The sequence below is a fragment of the Rana temporaria genome, chromosome 7 (assembly GCF_905171775.1).
Source record: "Rana temporaria chromosome 7, aRanTem1.1, whole genome shotgun sequence".
Taxonomy (NCBI): domain Eukaryota; kingdom Metazoa; phylum Chordata; class Amphibia; order Anura; family Ranidae; genus Rana; species Rana temporaria.
In genome coordinates, this window is record NC_053495.1 from 100,978,503 (window position 1) to 100,999,508 (window position 21,006).

General features: G+C 40.9%; 1 protein-coding gene across 2 annotated transcripts in view; it reads right to left on the reverse strand.

Moving 5' to 3' along the window:
- Positions 1-21,006, reverse strand: part of HMCN1 (hemicentin 1) — a 384,153-nt gene that overhangs the window by 33,161 nt on the left and 329,986 nt on the right. Inside the window, exons 95-99 of one of the 2 annotated variants that reach the window (XM_040359792.1) lie at positions 17,164-17,301; positions 16,749-16,870; positions 14,312-14,549; positions 10,262-10,324; positions 4,009-4,128 (exon numbers count right to left, since the gene is read on the reverse strand). In XM_040359792.1, the coding sequence (XP_040215726.1) occupies positions 4,009-4,128; positions 10,262-10,324; positions 14,312-14,549; positions 16,749-16,870; positions 17,164-17,301 (681 nt within the window). The remainder of the gene's footprint in view (positions 1-4,008; positions 4,129-10,261; positions 10,325-14,311; positions 14,550-16,748; positions 16,871-17,163; positions 17,302-21,006) is intronic. The other variant, XM_040359793.1, reaches the window with a different exon arrangement.

Sequence of the window (21,006 nt, forward strand, 5' to 3'; positions counted from 1 at the left end):
TGTAATTGCTTTCTCTACATAAAAAACAACAGTAACCATTGCACCTTCATTATTTGGTCTTATTTAAAAGTTCTTTACAGAAGTTAGAGCATTAACTAAGGCTTGTAAAACTTACCTTCTGTATACTGTGAAACTGATTTATAAAAAGCAAAACATCTGCTTTTTATATAATTTTTCTAAAGCAAGTTAAGTTTAACTCATTGCTCTGAAAAACACATACTTTCCTACAGTTTTATTCTCCCACCCTGTGTGCAGAAGAGTAATTTAAATGTTTGTGTTTTACCTGTACCGTGTTATACTTTGCATAGTAAGTTGGACAAAATGTGTCACAAATTTTTTTTTTATAAGGAAAATACATATTTATCATTTATATTTGGATAAACAGTTTGTATAGTTAATATCTTATTTACATTAATATATGCATGCTTTTAAATGATATTTTAAATAACTTGAAAAGATTACTACTATGATTAAAACAACATGATAAATCCATATATATATATATATATATATATATATATATATATATATATATATATATATATATATATATATATATATATAAATTGTGGTGGTGCGATCTTAAAGATTGCTGGTTTATGCCATATTTTGGAGAGAAAGATGCACTAATTGCACAGCTGTGTGTTCAGCTATTTAGTTCTGATCTGACATGGCTCAGAGCCCCACCCCACAGACAGGAAGTCTGTTCCTGGGAGCCAGGTGAACTCCCATCTCTCTGAGAGGAGTCAGAGACGCTGCATGGGTGCAGCTAGAGTATGTATGTCTGCAGGAGGCAGATGTCATTGGTAATTGAGCAGCAAGGCGCTGGCCAGGAGTGAGCTTATCTCTAGGAAACTCTGTTTGTTCTGAGGAATAGAACTTAGGCCTAGGCTACAGGCCTGAAACAGCCGGATGGCAAGAATGAAAGCCAGGAGGCTAAAGTGTTGAGTATGCAAGATACAGTAATGGTGGAACCCCCTGCGAGGGCTACTGATGTATTTGTGAACTTTTTGTGCTTTTAAATAAAAGTGGGCTACCAGGCCCTTAAAAATTCAGTTCTCGACCAGCGTACTCACTGAAAACACATTTACTGCTGGAGTCTGATCACCCCAATCTTACAATATGAATACTGTATATACTGACAGTTTGCAGTAGGGAACAATGTGAAAAGGTGCAGGCATGAATAGGCAACTGTACCATTTTACCTAAAATGATCCTTGGGGAGGGAGGGTAGAAGCTGATAGTGGTGCAAAGGGTGGAGTTGGGGAGGAGGCAGAACAGAAGCTAATCACAAACGTGTGCGTGTGTGTGTGGGGGGGGGTGTGAATGACAGCTGCTAATGTATCATTAGATAAGAGTGAATGGGAGCTAACCATGGACAGTTGAAGTAGGAAACGGAGACAGACAGCAGCTGATTGCCAACTGGAGGGGGGGGGGGTTGTTGGACAACTATGCTTTATCCACAGAACATAGATGAAAGCACTGAATGAACAAAGTGTTTTTGTCAAATTCAAGAATGATCCAGGAACAGCAGTGCCCGTGGAGGAATCCTTGCGTAAGTTATAGGTCTTGTGTGTCTATCTAAAAAAATGCTTAAACGACCCTCCTATATAAGCACAGCTCAGAGCTCAGGAATCAACAATCAAGGTCTCTATTGGGCCAAAAATACATGTGAGAATAAAATGACCATCATAAAATCATATAGTCACATAAAATCACATAAAAATAGCAGCCTCTAAAAAGAAAATCATGTAATAGAAAAAACAATATTGGAAAACACTTGTGAAATGTCCTCATAAATATTGTAGCAGCGCTCTTGTCAACCAAAAGTATATAATTACAAGCTTCTTTATGCAGTTCATTTAGTTCATAAAGGAAAGGTAGTGAATGGGAATTCAATATACAGTCTTGTGTAGTGATTGATAGTAGATCACCATTCACCAAGCGATACACCCTGTGGAAACGACTCCCCTTTGGGGATTCATTCACCACAATTAGAAGTAAATACGCCTCACAACTAAGCCTGATTCTCCACCACTCCAGCTGACCTTCCACCAAGAATGAGTATGTTTGTTTAGGGATCCAGTAAGCTCATGTGAAAAAAGGAATGGATTGGAGAATCAGGCTTTAATATGAGGCATATTTACTTATAATTGTGGTAAATGCATCCCCAAAGGGAGGTCGTTTCCACAGGGTGTATCGCTTGGGGGAAATACGAGTATCTCAGTGGGTTCCCCTTAAGGCATATCTGCTCAAACCTTGACAATGTTCTAACATCTGTGCATGTATTTGCCTTAGTTCTAATAAAAGCTTCTAGTTGCATCATCCAGAAAAAGTGCTACCTCTCGTTCAATCTCTCTTTTTGTCATTAGTCGGTTGTCTCTTGAAAAATGGACAATCCTAATAATACCCCTTTTACGTAGTGCACCGAACCTTCGATCTGTCAGACCTGGCTGAAATTCCATGGTACCCAGGATCGGGGTCATCGGGCTGGGGTATATCGATATAGTCGTTTTAAAAAAAAATCTTTTTAGTTTTTCGTATAGTGGCACCTATTGTCAGATGTTTCTTTATTTCCGGTGGCATTTCGGCTTCCGGAATCCAGACCAGGCCTTCCAGAGGTACAGTATGTCCACCGTTGCCTGTTCCATTTTTATCCAAGGTTTCTTATTAACCTCCCTGGCGGTATGATTCTTTCAGAAAAAAGGTGCTGAAAGCGGTACCATTATTTGCAAGGAAATTTGGCGTTTTATACTGTAGGCCTGTAATTTTTTAGGAATAACTCACTTAAATCTGATCAAACAAGAGTCTAGTAGGCATCCCGGGTATGACATTTTTTTTAAAAAACAAAATTATAAATTATAATATAACAAATAATTATAAATAATTATAACAAGTAATAATATAATTATAATAAAAATTATTCAATAATGTAATCAACTCAAAATCACTGAAATTTGCTCAGTTGACGAATTTCCCCACAAATGGCTATCGCACAATTCTGCAATTGATTATAATTTATTATCGCTGTTTTCTAGCTGCTCTAAAACCATTTTTGACATAAAGGGACACTTTTGGTTGCTATGGATAATCTACAGTTTGCAGGGAGAAAAAACTGTTTTTATTATATAATCCGTGGGCACAATAAGGAGGTGGCTTCAAATAATCAAAAGCATCTTGACAGCTCCATAGTAACCAGGGGAAAACAGGATGAGCCCTGCCTCCCTGGCCTATCACCCACCACACAACAGCCATCCCCCTACACCAGAGCATATGGAGCCACCGTATCAGGATTTCCAGCCAGCCTGTTAAAGGATAAAGCACCAAGCAACACAGTCAGTCAGTCATTACAGTCATTTATACTATACAAATAACCAGGAAATAACCCACACTGGATAGCAGCAGCCATGGCATGGCTTCAGCATTACATTTATAATTTATACTGCACTGTATTTCACCCATGTACCAAGGTTAGCCACGGTCAATGGAGTTTTTTCTTTGAGGTGTCCAAGTAAAATAAAGAATATTCGCTATGTATGACAACCACACTTTATAGGCTAGCTAGAGGTTGTATACAGTATATATACAAAAAATCTTCCATGCTAAAATGTAGTATACCACAAATCTCTTGTAGAAATCTAACTGATTTTCATTTGCTGTCTGTTGTTGTCCCACCACAAAATTAAGTTAATATATTTAATTTAAAATTGATTGAATTGATTTTTATATATTTACATGGTATATATATCTAAGACATATTTTTAAATACACTTAGCAACTGTTCTCGCAAACACACACACTTGCATGTTCTTTCAAGCACATATGATTATTTCTATAAAGTCAAAATTTATAAGGTTTCCACTGAGCTTATTCTTTCAACATTTTCCTTCACTTTGACTCAAACCACACATGGTATGGAAACTCTGCTTGCATACACACAAAGCTGATGAGCTATAACTAAATGGGCTATAATGTGATATGAAAGTACACTTATGAATTCAAGCTTACCAAGACACGTCCTTCCATCTGGTGAAGTCATGAAGCCTTTAGGGCATGAACAGTAGTAACTCCCCATAATATTATGGCAAGATTGTGTGCATGGACTGTTTATGGCACATTCATCATCATCTGGAAATATATTCAATAAATATTTATCATAAAACTTTTTAATGGAAAAGCTTAGATGGCAAACTCTCTAGCTTATACTAAAGCAACTAAATGGTTTTCCACATACCTTCAAGACAAATGTTGCCAGAAAGCACTATTGTATTAACAATTTATTGAAAGATGTATCAAATGTTAATTCTGCACCCAGAACTGCAGTTAAGGAAGTATTTACATATTTCATTCTTCCTTGCAAGCTAATATATGAAAAATATTGACCAAAATCTTAAGGATTTGTTCACACAGCACTGCATGCTAAAATTCTCAGTATTAGTGTGCAGGCTGCTGTCAGATCAGGGCCAGTAGTCTGCAGTGATATGTGCATTTTTCGGTGACAATTCCTTCATTTTTCTGCGTAGCAGTGCAGTGCAGTACAGTGAAATGCAAAGCCTTCCAATGCTACATGCTTGCATTTCACCACAGTTTACTGCATTGCACCTCTCAGATACATGGAATTGTGACAATTGTTTTCTATGTACCCTTGTGACGACTTTCATTGATCCAGTGCTATGTGTGAACAAGCCCTAAGGAAGGAAGAATATACCCACCAAGCAGTTTACTAGAAAGGTCTGATTTTGGCGGTGACATGATTGTTGGTGCCAGACAGGCTAGTATGAGCATTTTTGTAACTGCTGATCTGGAATTTTCACTTTCTAATTTACACAAAATGCTACAAAAAACCCTTAGTAATTGAGGTAGCTCTATCTATGCCTTGCTGATGAAAAGTTCAGAAGATTGTGTCCAAACTGGTTCAACCTGACAGAAAAGTTACAGGAACTCAGATAGCTACTCTTTGTAACTGGGTTGAGCAGAAAAGCCTCTCAAAATTCACAAAATGCTGAAAGAGTGAAAAATATGGTACTTGGCCATGGCCATTCCATAAGGGGTGCAGGGGCTCTTTCCCCACTAATTTCCATGCCATGGCCCCTAATCTCCATTTCTACAAGGTTTTTTTAAGCACATGATTGGAGACTGAGGCTCTAATTGGCTTCAAAAAGGTTGAGCTCGGGGCACAGAGCACTGCGCCCCCCCATCCACCCACTTGTGACATTAGCAAATCAACATTCGCTATTGTCTTCCTGCTTCTCCTCCCGGACAATCTGGACAGGAAGCGGGTCCTAAGACCGGATAGGCTGGGATGAGAAGTGACCAGATTGGCCAGAAGGAAAAGCTGGGGAAGTCGGGAAAGCCGCCCATGACCTGGATGGGGTAAGTGCGGGGCTGGCAGGTGGGTGGGTGGGGTTTGTTTTCCACCACCCAAAAAAATGGAGCACCAGCTGCCACTGGGGGTACTATCCCCAATTTTTTTTTTATAATTAATTAATTACATAAAAAAAACATACGAGTATAATCCATCAAAAATACATAAAATTAACAATCTCTTAATGAACAGGGACCATTTAAGCACTCACAACTGTAACTAATCTGAAACCTACTTTCTGCTTTTCACAAGATAAGACTGAATATATATTGATAACTCAAACATAACTATATCAATTTTACATAGACCATCATTATCACTGAAAGTGAAAGCAAATGAAAAACTAAAATTATAGGTTATCCCCAGAAAACTAATAGAGGGGAAATCTTACAATGTCTCTCAATGTTCTCATGAAAAAAAAATAGCAGGGGTTAAACCCCTTCCTTACTCTAAAATTAAATCTAAAATAACAAAATAATAATAAAAAATAATGTTTTGCCTATAGTTTTACTGTACTTTAACAGTTAATGTAATTTATGTATTTATAGTGTTCTATTATAAGGGAGCTTTCAATATTTTTATTTACGTAACTTAAAATAATAATTGGCTGATATGAAAATCCTTATTCTGTTGGTTCTGAAGTGTCACCCTGTCATACATGCTTCTGATAAAGATTTATTTACAGTATCAGCATTGGTGTCATTGTGAAGGTTCACTGTCTCTTGTTGCCTCCTGGCTCTAATAAAGACGTCAGTGCTAAAATTCTGAAAGTACTCACTACCAGACATTAGCTCTTGTCTTTGGTGGCAAGCAGTCGCATGCTGACTGAGAGTTTTTGGTGGTGGTGATGCTTTAAGAATTTGTCACATTGCATCTGCATTGACCCACTATACAAAAATCAAGCAATCATGTGTGGAATGGAATTTTTCTTCCGATTTTTTTTTATTGTGTGGATTCTAAAGTGAATCCCCATGCTAAAATGTTTTTTAAAATTGGTGGAGGGGGGGACGAGTGAGTGAGTGCCCCCCTTCTTAACCATACCAGTCCACATGTCCTCAACATTGGCGGGGGGGGGGGGGGCTCTAGGTGCGATTTAGGAGTTTATCAAAATTAAAATATATTTATTCTTATTAAAATAAAAAGTAAAAAATATTGGTCTACCGAACTAAAATACTATAACACATATATAAATCAAAACTGCAGCAGCTCAAATGTGAGATAGCACATTCAGAATACGTAAGAAAAGAAAAAGAGCTGCGCTCAATATAATAAATCAGTGACAGTGATAATTAAAATTAAATCAAACACAATTATGAGGGATGTACTCAGAGGGCCAAATTCCCAAAAACGTAGCCTAACTTAACTTTCATCAGTTAAGTTACACAGGCGTTAAATTTCTACCTAAGTGCCCGATCTTCAAAGCACTTACCTAGAAATTACACGCCGTGTAACTTAAGTGCCTCCGTCGCAAGGCGGTCCTCCTCTCCGGGGGGCGATTACAATTTAAATGAGGCGCGCTCCCGCGCCGGCCATACTGCGCATGCGTGTGACGTAATTTTCCCGACGTGCAGCGCGCAAACGTAATTTACGCCGGGCTTTGTGGATTGCGACGGGACAATAAAGTTGCGACGGGTGAAAAAAAAAATACGCTCCGGGAAACAAATAAAAAAAAAAAAATTGACAGCGTCGCTCGGCATGCATTCCTGAGAGGGAGAACTCCATGCCAATTTTCAAATAAAAAACCGGCATGGGTTCCCCCCCCAGGAGCATACCAGGCCCTTAGGTCTGGTATGGGTTGTAAGGAGACCCCCCCTATGCCGAAAAATCGACGTAGGGGGTCCCCCTACAATCCATACCAGACCCGTATCCAAAGCACGCTACCGTCGATTTTTCGGCGTAGGGGGGTCTCCTTACAACCCATACCAGACCTAAGGGCCTGGTATGCTCCTGGGGGGGAACCCATGCCGGTTTTGATTTTACAAATTGCCGTGGAGTTCTCCCTCAGGAATGCATACCAAATGCCGTCGCTTGAATGTGCTTTTACATGGTGTTACTAACTTTCCACATTGTAAAACCAGCCCAAGTTTTGCGCAAGCAAATCGGAACTTACGCAGAAATCACAATGCTTAAAAGCTTTGTGGATCTGCTTAAGTCCTCATTTGCATACGCAAAGCGGCATTTCAATGAGAAATGCCCCCAGCGGCGGATGGGGTACTGCATCCTAAGATCTGACAGTGTAAGTGTCTTACAGATGTCAGATCTTCTGCCTAACTTTGGAAAAAGCCTTTTGAGGATCGTTTGCAAAGTTAGGCACAGAGATACGCAGGCTGAACAGCAGTTCCGCCTGCGTATCTCTTTTGAGAATTTGGCCCAGAGTCCGTAGATTGAATATAGAAGCTGTATGTGGTCAACCACTAAGCGGGGTAGCATATAGAAGAGTGAACCTCAAGGGTAAAACCACAATCACGCATGTGCCACCACCATATAGATTTCCTGCTTACCGGAAGGCAAGCTGTATAACACCTGTATAATGATGTAATAATGATGTAACTCCAGGACTGCAGTGAACTCACAGCGGTGGACAGAGAGTGGGACAATGGAGGGGAGACTAGAGAGTGGGACAATGAAGGGGAGACTCTCCAGTGCGTAGCATATCCAGACTAGAGATGGCCTGGATACACAAAATTAAGTGCTATGCCCAATTTGGGTTGAATGTAGAGATTGACTTAAACGCATTCATTTATAATTCTTAACTCCACTTTTTTTAGTTTAGTTTGAGGTTTTTGTCTTGATCTCCATCATATGTTATATATTCTATGATATTGTTTATAGCTGTCATTAATGGGTTATTTGTATATGTTTATATCATTTTAATGTATACTTGATGTGACTCCTTGGCTGCACTATTTTTGTCAATTGTTTCCCTACACATTATGTAAGTGTCACGCTTAGGTACGTGTAGTAGGGCCGCTTAGATAAGTATGCTCTCATTTTTCTTTTCCACCTCTTGTGGTTTGTGTTTTACATCCGCTTTAGGGGGCAGATCCACAGAGATCTGCACCCGCACAGCGTATCAGAGATACGCTACGCCGCCGTACCTTACCTGGCTTTAGCTCGAATCCAGGAACATTTTGCGCCATAAGTTACGGCGGCGTAGTCTATGTCTGGCGGTGGAATTCAAATCGGCGATTAGGGGGCGTGTTTAATTTAAATGAAGCGCGTCCCCGCGCCGAATGAACTGCACTTGTGTCGTCGTAAATTTCCCGCCGTGCATTGCGCTAAATGACGTCGCTAGGTAGTAATTTTTTTTAACTTAGACGTGAGTTACGTCCATCCCGATTCACGGACGACTTACGCAAAAAAAAATTAAAAAATCTAATTAAACGACGGCCATACTTAACATGGCAAGTCTAACTATAAATACTAAAAAGATCCGCGCTTAGGATGTAATGATGCTGCTGCCTCCCTGGAAGGTCTCAATGAAGAGATCAGTGATAAATGTATAAGGTAAACAGGATAGTGGCGCTGCAAAATAGACTGGATCACCAGCTGGTGTTCAAGGTCCCTGTGTATAAACAGGTGTTGGGTATCTGAATCCACCCTTAATTCAGATACCCAACACCGGTTTATACACAGGGACCTTGAACACCAGCTGGTGATCCAGTCTATTTTGCAGCGCCACTATCCTGTTTACTTTATACAAGTCTAACTATACGCCGCAAAATACCAGCTTTAACTATACGCCGGAAAAAGCCGACTACAGACGACGTAAGAGAATGCAATGGCCGTGCGTACGTTCGTGGATCGTCGGAAATAGCTAATTTGCATACCCGACAGAGAAAACGACGAGAACTCCACCCAGCGGACGCCAAAGTATTGCATCTACTACCGAAGCCGTACGCCTGTCAGATCTAACCCATATGCCGTCGTATCTTGGTTTGAGGATTCAAACTAAAGATACGACGTGGGAAATTTGAAAGTACGCCGGCGTATCAGTAGATACGCTGGCATACTCTCTCTCTGTGGATCTGGCCCTAGGTGTTTATCTTAGGGTACACCTTTTTTTTTCAGATACTGGAGGTGGATTTAAGTCATAATTTAACATTTTTCATTATGTGGATTATCAATCTCCATAATTAAATTTTTATACTTACATTTCAGTGTTTTAGTCTTTGCTACTAGTAGCTCGACCTCTTCCACTGGGGGCGCTACAATATGTTTGTCTATCCCTTTGTGGTATAGGCATTTCATTTTTTTTTATTTAGAACATAATTTATTTATTTTTGTCTCTGTCCCATCATCTAGGTGTTCTAGCCTTGATGACTATACTTATGTAATTTGGGTCGTTTTTTATCTCCACTTATATGGGTTTTGGTCCGCAGCCTAAGGATTCACATCGAGGCGTGGTTCCGTTGTGATGCTATTTATATGCGATGAGTCAGTGCATCGGCGTTCCCTATTACGACATTAATCTGTACTGAAACGTACGTTGGGAGGCTGACGCGCTGACGTCATCACTCGTGAACGGTATCTGCATGCCGGCCACGTTTTTTATGTTCCTATGCAGTACGGTTTCTGTCCACCGCTGTGAGTTGGAGTTCCTTGCAGTCCTGGAGTTACATCATTATACAGGCATTATACAGCTTGCCTTCCGTTCCGGTAAGCAGGAAATCTATATGGTGGTGGCACACACGTGATTGTGGTGTTATCCTTGAGGTTCACTCTTCTATCTGCTACTCCGCTTAGTGGTTGACCACATCCAGCTTCTATATTCAATCTATGGACTCTTACATCATCTTACATAATTGTGTTTGATTTAATTTTAATTATCACTGTCACTGATTTATTATATTGAGTGCAGCTCTCTTTCTTTTCTTTCTTATTTATTCTTATTACCTGCACAATAAAGTCCAGAGATGTCATAACTAAATCCAGGAGGACACTGGTCATCAATGTCACCTGTGGAAAACATTTTGGTATATGTCAAATTTTAAATGAACAATTATGATTTGAGTATCTACTGCATGGATTCACAAATACATTTTAATCAAATTGTCAAAAATGTAATTAAAATATGGTTTTACTCTTCTGTTGGCTGAACAGTAAAAAAAAGGTGGTACAAACATATAGACATAATAGACAGAGTTGGGGATATAGACAATTTTCCTGAATTACAAAAAATAGCGAACTTAAAACATTACTGAGTACCTGTGTTAGTCTTTATAACAAGCGCCCCCCCCCCTCCTTCTGAACCATACCAGGTGTCAGGATGGGCATGCCAGTAGACAAGATCACTCCTCTAGTCTTGACGAACTTCTGTGCACAGGCTACAATGTATTTCCTTTTGTGCTCGCAAGAACTGTGCACTGGCTAATGCAAATGCGCATTTGTGATCTTGCACGCACATGAGCTGTCACCTATTTATGTGTGTGACGGCACTTGCGTGCAGCTGTGACAGATGCTGGCACCAAACGTGCTATTTATGCTTTGTCAGTGCTCAGAATACGTGCTGATTTGTCTTTAGCCTCCTGTGTAACCTGTGATCCTTTGAATCTGTACCCTGTCTCCAGTTGCTGCCTTGTCTTGACCATTCTCTGAACTCCACCTTCATTGACCTTCACTTGTCCCCTGACCTCCGTTTCTGTCTGCTCCTTTGGCTCCTGCTTTACTTATTGCTCCAGTCCTGGCTTGTTTCCTGACCTTGCCCTGTTCCCTATCCATCCTGTCGGTGACTGACCCAGCCTGCCTGACTCTGCTACTCTGTTTGTAGTACCAGCAGCCTGTCTGCTTGCTGAAGCCATCTGATGACTTTTCCTGCCCAGCGTGGACACCTGCCCTGCTGCTAGCAAGACCTACAGACACTAGTGTCACTCTGTACTCCTGCGTATCTTGTCTAAACTATCAGTGGTGTAAGGCCTTCCTCATCATATTAGGCTCTGCTACCAGGTACGTGATACCAGGCCTCATGCCCTCAACATGGGGGGGGTGCTTTGGAACCCCATACACGACTAGGCTCCCAAAAATTCTCACACATGTGGTTTCACCATACTCAGAAGAAGAAGCAGAATGTATTTTGGGGTGTATTGCAACAAATACCCTGCCATGTGTGAGAAATATCTCACACATGGCAGGGTTGTCACTTTACTGAGATATTTGTCACACATGGCAGGGTATATGTGGCATTACACCCCAAAATACATGTGTGAGAATATTTGGGAGCCTAGCAATGTACGGGGTCCCATTATCCAATAAGCACCTTCAGGCTTTCAAAGGGCCATGTGCATTTGATTTCCTAACTACCTATCACAGTTTCAGAGGCCCTAAAATGCCAGGATAGTACAAACAGCTCTAAAAACATTATGTGTGTGGCCAGCATTAGGAGTTTCTGCCACACCCCCAGTGTTGGGCATACATGCAACGTTCTATTTTTCATTCAGCCTAAATAGATATGGATGAAAAAATCTCTGCCAGAAAAAGAGTATGCATTCATGTAATGTCTTTTTTTATATTCAACCTGAGGAACAGATTCCTCCATTCACATCGATTAATGTGGATAAAGATATGTTCTGGCAGAAAAAAAAGTAAAAAAAGTACAGTATATAAATATAGTATAGTAACAGGTGCAGCTGAATTTGGTATCAGTCAATTAGGGTTTTCAAACATCTCAGAAATGCTACTATGGGGTCAAATTCTAGGTGGCTGCGGTTGCATCGCATTACTAGTGCTAGCCACCTCACAAACTTGTACTTCACTGCTGGTGCTCACCACTTATCCATGAAATACTGCAGTGCTGGTATCTAAAAGGCAAGGATGTACCATGCTGCTGGTGCTTGCCAGATCACCAAAAATAGTGCACTGCCAGTACTTGCACCCTGCTGCACCTGAGCATAGTTTATCTGTTTCCAGCACTTCAGTAACATGTGGTCGGGTATGCCTGATTTTATCAGGGACCTCTTCAACATCACCAAAGCTAGCTGTAAGGGGGCCACTGCTTTCCACAGGTACATATTCAGAGCTTTATTCTGACAGTGAGACCTCTCATTCGCTCTCATATGTCATGCTCAAAATTCTGTACGTCTCCTCACTACCTTTTCTTAGACATTTTGGGCACTAACTTTGCAGGTACCTAATGGTGATTATGGGAAAAAGAGCTCCTGGCTACCAATCAGGGACTGCTTGCACGCGAGAAATAAAATAAACTGCTAGTGCTAGCATAGATCAGGCCTGATCTTGCTAATACTGTGGTTTTGAGGAAAATGTTTCAGAGGTGGCAGTGATCAGAAAAAATATTCTCTGCACTTGCTGGGGTGGGGGAGGGGCTAAACTCAAGTGCTGGCAATGATCAGGGCTGATTCTGCTAACACTGCTTTTTAGGGACACTATACTATTGGGGACATTAATATAGTTCTGACCGTGACTAGGATACTAATCTGGACAGACACTATATGAGTAATGACGGTGATCAGCAACTTATAGTGTGACTTTAATTGTGTGGCGGGTAATCAGGGACTTGCACTGACACTGGCTGGGGGGGACACTAGCTGACTTTGACTGACACTGTCTTATGTCACTAGTGACACTAAAACAGTGATCAGTGACAATACTGTACGCTGTCACTGTACTAATGACTGGGTGACAGGGGTGATCAGGAGTGCTATTGTATGCCTAACAAGTGTATGAGTGCTAATTTTACTAATAGACTGGCTGACGTTCCTTGCTGATCTGAACGGTGAGTGAAATCAGGGAGAAGAAACACACACTAACACACACAGATCTCTGTGCTGTGGTTGGCCACAGTCATCAGCAGGTTCACAGCCAAAATCCTTAGCTGTTAGCATGCTGGCAACCTCAACAAACCACAGCATGAGAACCCAATGATCTGAAATAAAAAAAATTAAGAAGTCGCTGTACCATGTGAGGTTAATGCAGTAATCTCCTCCACTGAGTCTCTTCAACAAAAGCCAGTTGTTAGACTGGGTTCTAATGGACAGGCAGCTGTACACACTGTCCAAATGGCAGCTGGTTCCTGCTGAACAAGCCGATATTTGGATCGTGTGTACCCAGTATTAAAGCTAAGCCCTGCCAACTGCTACTTTTCCAAGCAGTATCTTTGTAGACAATAGTGACATTCTTAGGCCTCGTACACACGACCGAGTAACTCGTCGGGCGAAACACATAATTTTCCTCGTCAAGTTCCTTGTTAGGCGTACACACAGTCAAGACCAAATCTCCTCATTATCAAACGTGGTGACTTCAACACATAGGACGGCAGGGGAATTTCGATTCCACTGGCACAACTCTTGGGGCTGGTTTTGCTAATCTTATGTGTTTGCGTGTTAAATAAAAGTTTGGTAAGAGACGATTCACACTTTTCAGTCTGTTACAGCTTTAAAAATGTGTTATCTCCATTACAAATGCTACTTTTACTCCTGTCTCATACTTTAATCTGAGCAAGCGCGGGTTTCTTAGCATACACACGCTCGAGTTTCTCGTCAGAAACCAGCCCGACGAGGAACTCGACGAGCCAATTTGAGACTCCCGTCGAGAAAAAAGAGAACTTGCTCTCTTTTTGGCTCGTCGAGTTCCTCGACAGTTTCCTCAATGAAAAACGTACACACGACCAGTTTCCTCAGCAAAAAAGCTCTCCCACCAAGTTTCTTGATGGATTATGCCGAGGAAACTGGTCGTGTGTACAAGGCCTTACTGTTCAGAGATGTAGTCTGGAAAAAAAAAACTATGAAAAGTGCTACCCTCACAATCTAAAAAAAAGTATCTACAGAGTACACTTTTTAAAAGGTAGGAGGAACAAGAGCTGCTTAGCAGGTTCAAACAATGAGCAACAAAGGGTAGAGTGCCACATACAAATCATATGTAATACATGAAGAGCAGAACAGTTTCTGAATTGTGTTTAATTAAACAGTTTCTTGTTTCAGCTGTAAGTCATACCTTTGGAGATGAAAGCATGCATTTGAAAGCTTAGAGTTTCTTCTAATGGATTGTAATCCGCTCCTATGGAAGACACATGCAAAGTCTCCAACATGACAGGCATTTTTCCATGGCTGGGGTCATAGCTGACAGTGTGATTCCAGGTGTATGGCACACTCACTTCGTCGAGATAGAACATTCTTGTTGAATAAGCATAAAGTTGTCCAAGACCAGTCTGGACATAATCCTCTGTGTAACCCTACCAAAAAGATAAATCACATTGTAAAGCCTTGTGCAAGCTGTTGGGGCTATACAAATCCTGTATTACAACAATAATTATAATAATATTACAAGGAAATGTGTACATAATGGACAAAAGAGACATATGAACTATGAGCTAGATTCAGGTAGACTTTACGTCGACGTATCTATTGATACGCAGTGTAAGTTAGAAGATGCGGCTTCGTATCTTTGCGCGATATTCATGGAGCTAGATATGCCTGAATTTCAGCTTCCTCCGACCGACGTAAGTGTTAGTACGCCGTCGTATCTAGGGTGCATATTTACGCTGGCCGCTAGGGGCGCTTCTGTAGATTTACGCATAGAATATGTAAATGAGCTAGATACGCCGATTAACGAATGTACTTGCGCCCGCTACACTGTTTACGTAAGGCTTACGTCCGGCGTAATGTTACCCCTGCTATATGAGCCAATGTTAAGGTATGGACATCGGAACAGCCATCGAATTTTACGTAGTTTACGTAAGTGGTACGTGAATGGGGCTGTGCTTAGGTTACGTTCACGTTGAAAGCATTGCGCCAACGCATCTTAGGGAGTATATGTGACGTGATTCTGAGCATGCGCGCGCATGCGCCGTATGAACGGCAATTCATTTACATGGGGTCATGGCTAATTTACATGAAACACGCCCCCTACCTGCCCATTTTGAATTAGACGGCCTTACGCCGGCCTATTTACACTACGCCAGCGCAACGTATGGGGTGGGATCTTTGAGAATACGGTTCTGGGCTCACTGTTTTACGTCAGCGTAGCGCATATGAGATGCGCTACATCGGCCAAAAGGTACGCCGCTGTACCTGAATCTAGCTCTATATGTATTGCTTTTTTCAATGTTCTACATATATAGCACTACCCCCTATGCACTACTTCCCACCTCTCTGTGGGAGAAGGTCCTCCCACAGAGAGGTCCATCTTTTCTGGACATTGGATATACATCATTGCCTACTTTCTGGAAAGGTTCTTTTGTAAACAACCGGTCTGGCAAGTGGAGAAACAGAGGAGTGGAGGCCCAGGAGATTTATTCTAGGCACAATATACCCCCGGAGGGGTGATTGGATCTGGTGAGTGGGGACCCATGTGGGGGAGCACCGCTATCACTTCAAGAGCACCTGTGGCATTTATCACCATATTCACTGCAAGATCACTTGCTGTGTTTCACTACTATCTTTCATTGTGAGACTTTTTACTGGTTTTTGAACACTGATGAACGGAATCCCAACTTTATATATATCTGTGATTGGACTTTCACTTACCTTTTACTTTGTTCATATTTTTTGTTTTATTGTTGTTTATATACATTTATTCGAAACATGTACACATATATATGACCATAATCTATATATTGATTCAACCACTTGAGGCACGAGGCAGCAACTTTGGCTGTTGCATTCATTATATTTTTCATTCATTTAATTTATTGACCTAATTTCCCACCAAGCATGCATGACCAGAGATCACATTCTTTCAGAATATTACTGAATAAGGATTCAGGCACCCCAGTATAATAGCAATACAGGTGCACATCTGGTCCCTGGTATCTAATTACAAGGATGGTGAATAATTATCACACAATTAAGTTTAGGACATTACTACGGTTAACCCTTTGTAGGTCCCCGTAGGTATTGTGTCCGGGTTAGGCAGCGCCACCACCCCCATCCACCTTTTTCCTTTTACCACAGTTCCCCCTTGGGGAATTTAATAGGGGGGGGGGGGGGCAGCAGCCTTTTTCATATAACATCCTAAGCGCAGGACACATACATTTTTTCATTTGTCAGCATGTGATCCAAATGTAATGTTTATGAGTCAATGATTAATAATAATATATAAAGATTATTAGAATAATAATAATAATAATAATAATAATAATAATAATAATAATAATAATAATAATAATAATTAATAATGATGATAATACATGATTAAATATTTTGTTGAAATTATGTTGGTTACAAGAACCATAATTTTGCCTGGCTATATGATACTGAAGTGTATATTGTGCAACAGGTGTTCATACACTACCTGTGGAGAGGACTTTTGAGCACTAGCACTGATAGCAATGACACATTTATTAAAATCATTGGTTGGTGTATTGAAGTATTTAGTTATTGTTTAAAAAGTGGTTAAAACCTTTATAGTTACAATTATCTGTTAATTTCACCTTTAATTTGATGTTAGTAGAAATAGGTAACTGTGGAATATATCCTTTCACCACTGTGTCCACCAAGAGGAAGCCATCAGCATCAAGACCGCGAGAATTGTGAGTGATTCTCATGATTTCTCCTGTATCATTGCATAAGACATAAATAGATTATCCTGTAACATCTTACATTTTAATTTATATTACTTGAAAACAAATTAGATAATTTTGTTGGCATCTGTATGCTACAATGTGAGGGAGGGATAAGAGGTGCTTGTTATTAACAAAAATATATATTTTTTTTAATGATGTGATGTAATGCTAAATGTAACTAAAAAGGTTTACAGTTCATATAAAAAAGTTTAAATACAAAATCAATCTGCTGATTACTCTTCATTCTTGTCAGCTAAATGTGTTTGACTGTTTATCCACTGACCTGTTGCAAATTCCACTTGAGTTTCTCTTATAAATTCACCACCCGTCAGAGTAAATCCATTTACTGCTTCTCCTCTTTCTTTTGCTACTGTCCAATATATGGGATCCAATAAAGATGCAAGATTCCTCATAGAAGAACCTAGAATGCATAACATGTCCAAATAAGTAAACACAATATGGATGACTTCATTTATTAAATGAACTGCTTCATAACTAGTACACAGATGTGCAGCGCAAAGGAAACCTTACCACCTAGTCTTTTAGTCAATTAGATAAATAGGTAAAACAAGGAAAGTTTCTGATGGTGAATCCAAGTGAAAAGCTCACAGACTGTGAGATGTCCATTTGACAATCAAATTATATAGACCAAAAGCTATGCTGGGGAGCTAGGGATCCATCTGTAATCCCATCCAAATTGCAGTGTTCAATATAGAAAATGTTGTAAGTATTGCCAGTATTTATTAAACATAGTTATTGGTTAAATGCAAAAAGTTAGCTACACAGGCTACACAGCTGATTCCAGGTCAGCAAGTGCCAAAGGCAGATCTCCCCCTGACGGTGACCAGTGCTGCTACTGGTTGGAAATCACCCACAATTGCATCTTTCTCCCCCAACAGGACAGAGAGGGTGAGCAGCTTCATCTGTCCCCCTGGGGTTTTCCACCATGACAATGGCTCCACTGGCTTTCCGGGCACTTTCAGCGTGCAGCTCTCGGTTCCCCCTCTGGGTTCCCTTTGGCTCAACAGTCCCCGCTTCTACCCATCTACTTGGCCAAGAGAGGGTTGGTGGGCCCATTCATTCAGGTCTGTCTACTCACCCCCGTACAGCTTCACCTTCACAAATACTTTCCTGTTTTATGGTACAACTTTTTGCATTTATCTAATAACTATAAAAGAATAGGAGAAATTAAATCAGCGCAAAAAATTACAAATAAACCCTTTCTATAGCAGCTGAACAGTACACCAGGGTCAATAATCAAAAAATCCCTATATAGAAACAAATACAGATGGTTCAGCGCTCAAATAAAATGATGTCTATAAAAAGCTTCTTGCATATGAGAGTTGATCAGCATGTTAGAAACATAAAAAAAAGGTCTGTCACGCATAATGTATCTAGACATTTTAAACTAGTTCACCAAAAGAATCCCAAGAGTTTGCAATTCTGGGGGATTGAAGGGGTTACCAGTCACTGGAGGGGGGGCAATTTCCTATGTCAGTTAAGTAAACGCGAATCCTACTGGATACATGAAACCCAGGTGCTTGCCCACGGAGGATTGAATATTGATTTTGATATCAATTGTTTTATCACTGATCGTTAATTGATTGATTTATCTTTGTAATGATGGCCGCGGTTGATGTTGCGTTTTTCTTTACTGAAATTGATTTTAAATATTAATTTTGGTTTTTATATTGTATTTTATATAGTATTTTATACATATTTTCTTAAGTGATTAAATATGATCTTTATTTATAGCAAATTAGCATAATTGCATGATTTGTACTTTTTAAAATAAGTATCATTATCATCTTTAGCCCGCGTGTTTTTTGCTTCCTTTTTGCGATATTAGATACTGCAAAGTAATTAGCCCCAGACATGAGTGTTTTTACATATTCTGTATGCTGGACACCGCTATGTAATTAGCTTCAGACTTTTTCTATGTGCTGGACTTCTTATGAAGCAATACGCCGGGTTCCTATGGCAACTCACACACATAAGAGCGGGTGTTCTCCACGCCTCCGTCACCGCTGAAGAAGTCCCCGCCCATTGAGGACGTAACGCGTTCAGAAGGAGCGTCATGACGTCACCCGCGGCTATCACGTTGTTTACTATACATGCTGTACACATCGGCATCGATCGTGGTGCTTCTATTGTGAGTGTTTTATTTTATTTTATTTGTTATTAAATCATCTGTCCAAACGGAGAGCACTATGTTTTTCATCTTATTTGTTACATGACCTAGGATTGCCTTCACTTTTTCTCTGTGGCATTTAACTGCTCCTGGATTTGCTGTCATCCATATACAAAGCGCATGTGACCCTCTATCACCAAAGGGTCCAATTGGTGAGGTGAGAGGCCATTTTGTGTGGTGGTGGAGTTGTGTTAAGCATGTGTGAAGCTACTTACACAGTCATTTGTCCGTCATCTTCTGAGCACTCACTGGAGGTGTACTGTACTTTTTATGGACTTTTTATAGACATAATTTTATTTGAGCGCTGCACCATCTCTATGTGTATCTATTAACTATGTTTAATAAATGCTGACATTATTTACAACATTTTCTATATTAAACACAGCAATTTGGCCATGATTACAACAGACAGATCCCCCCCCCCCCCCCAGCTTAGCTTTTGGTCTATATCATTTGATTGTCTGATCACCATTGATCACCATAAGAAACTTTCCTTGTTTTACCAAATTATATAATTGGCTCTTATAAGGACCTAAGAGACTAAGTGGTAATACAGTATATCCATTGTGCTGTAAATTTGTGTATGTTTTGTATTGGTATTGGTCTTGACTCCATGGACATTCCTGCTGCAGGCTACATACTTTGGGCTCCTAGTGTAACAGGGCTAAAAGTGTTGCACTCATTTTTACCTCCCCCCATCGGTTTGGTTTCCGGGTTGTGCTTCATAACTAGGACTACAGGCATACCCCACTTTTAAGTACACAATTGGGATTTACAATTATTTACTAAAGCTGGAAAGCGTAAAATCAGGCTCACTTCTGCATAGAAACCAATGAGCTTATAACCCCAGCTTGTTCAATTAATCTTTGGTAATAAAACCTGGAAGCTCATTGGTTTCTATGCAGAAGTGAGCCAGATTTTGCGCTTTCCAGCTTTAGTAAATAAACCCAATTGTGTACTTAAAAGTGGGGTATGCCTGTACTTTGCATTGTCACCACAAAAAAAAAGCCATTTTGCAAAGTGTAGATTGAAGTACCAATGCCATTTTGTGTATTAACACAAAAAAATATGCTATTTTTCTTTCAGGTATTACAAACATACTTTATGTGTATTAACTACTTGGTAACCGCCCTATAGCCGAAATACGGCTACAAGGCGGTTCCCTAACTCTAGGAGGGCGTCAATATACGTCCTCCCAGAGAGTCGGAATTGCGCGCCCGAGCGGGCGCGCACACGCGATCACCGGCGCTCGCTGGGTCCACGGGACCCGCAGCAACACGGATCGCGGTAAGGAGCCAATGGAAGCGGCTCCTTACCACGTGATCGCGCCGTCCAATGACGGCGCGATCACTTGTAAACAAACCGGCGTCATGTAATGACGCCGGTTCCTCCCTCTCCTCTCTGTACCGTTCGGTACAGTGTGAGAGGAGAGGGAGGGGGGGGGGGATCGGGCGGCAGCAGCAGCCGCCGCACTGTGGGCTGGATCTGTGACAATTGCAGTCACAGATCCAGCCATCCCTGCGCAATACTCTGCAGTAAAAAAAAAAAGATAAAGTAAAGTAAAGTGCAATACTCTGCAATACCCCCCATACTCTGCAATACCCCCCCCCCATACTCTACAATACCCCCCCCCATACTCTGCAATACCCCCCCATACTCTGCAATACCCCCCCCATACTCTGCAATACCCCCCCCATACTCTGCAATACCCCCCCCCATACTCTGCAATACCCCCCCCATACTCTGCAATACCCCCCCCCATACTCTGCAATCCCCCCCCCATACTCTGCAATACCCCCCCCATACTCTGCAATACCCCCCCATACTCTGCAATACCCCCCCATACTCTGCAATACCCCCCCATACTCTGCAATACCCCCCCCATACTCTGCAATACCACCCCCCCCCATACTCTGCAATACCCCCCCATACTCT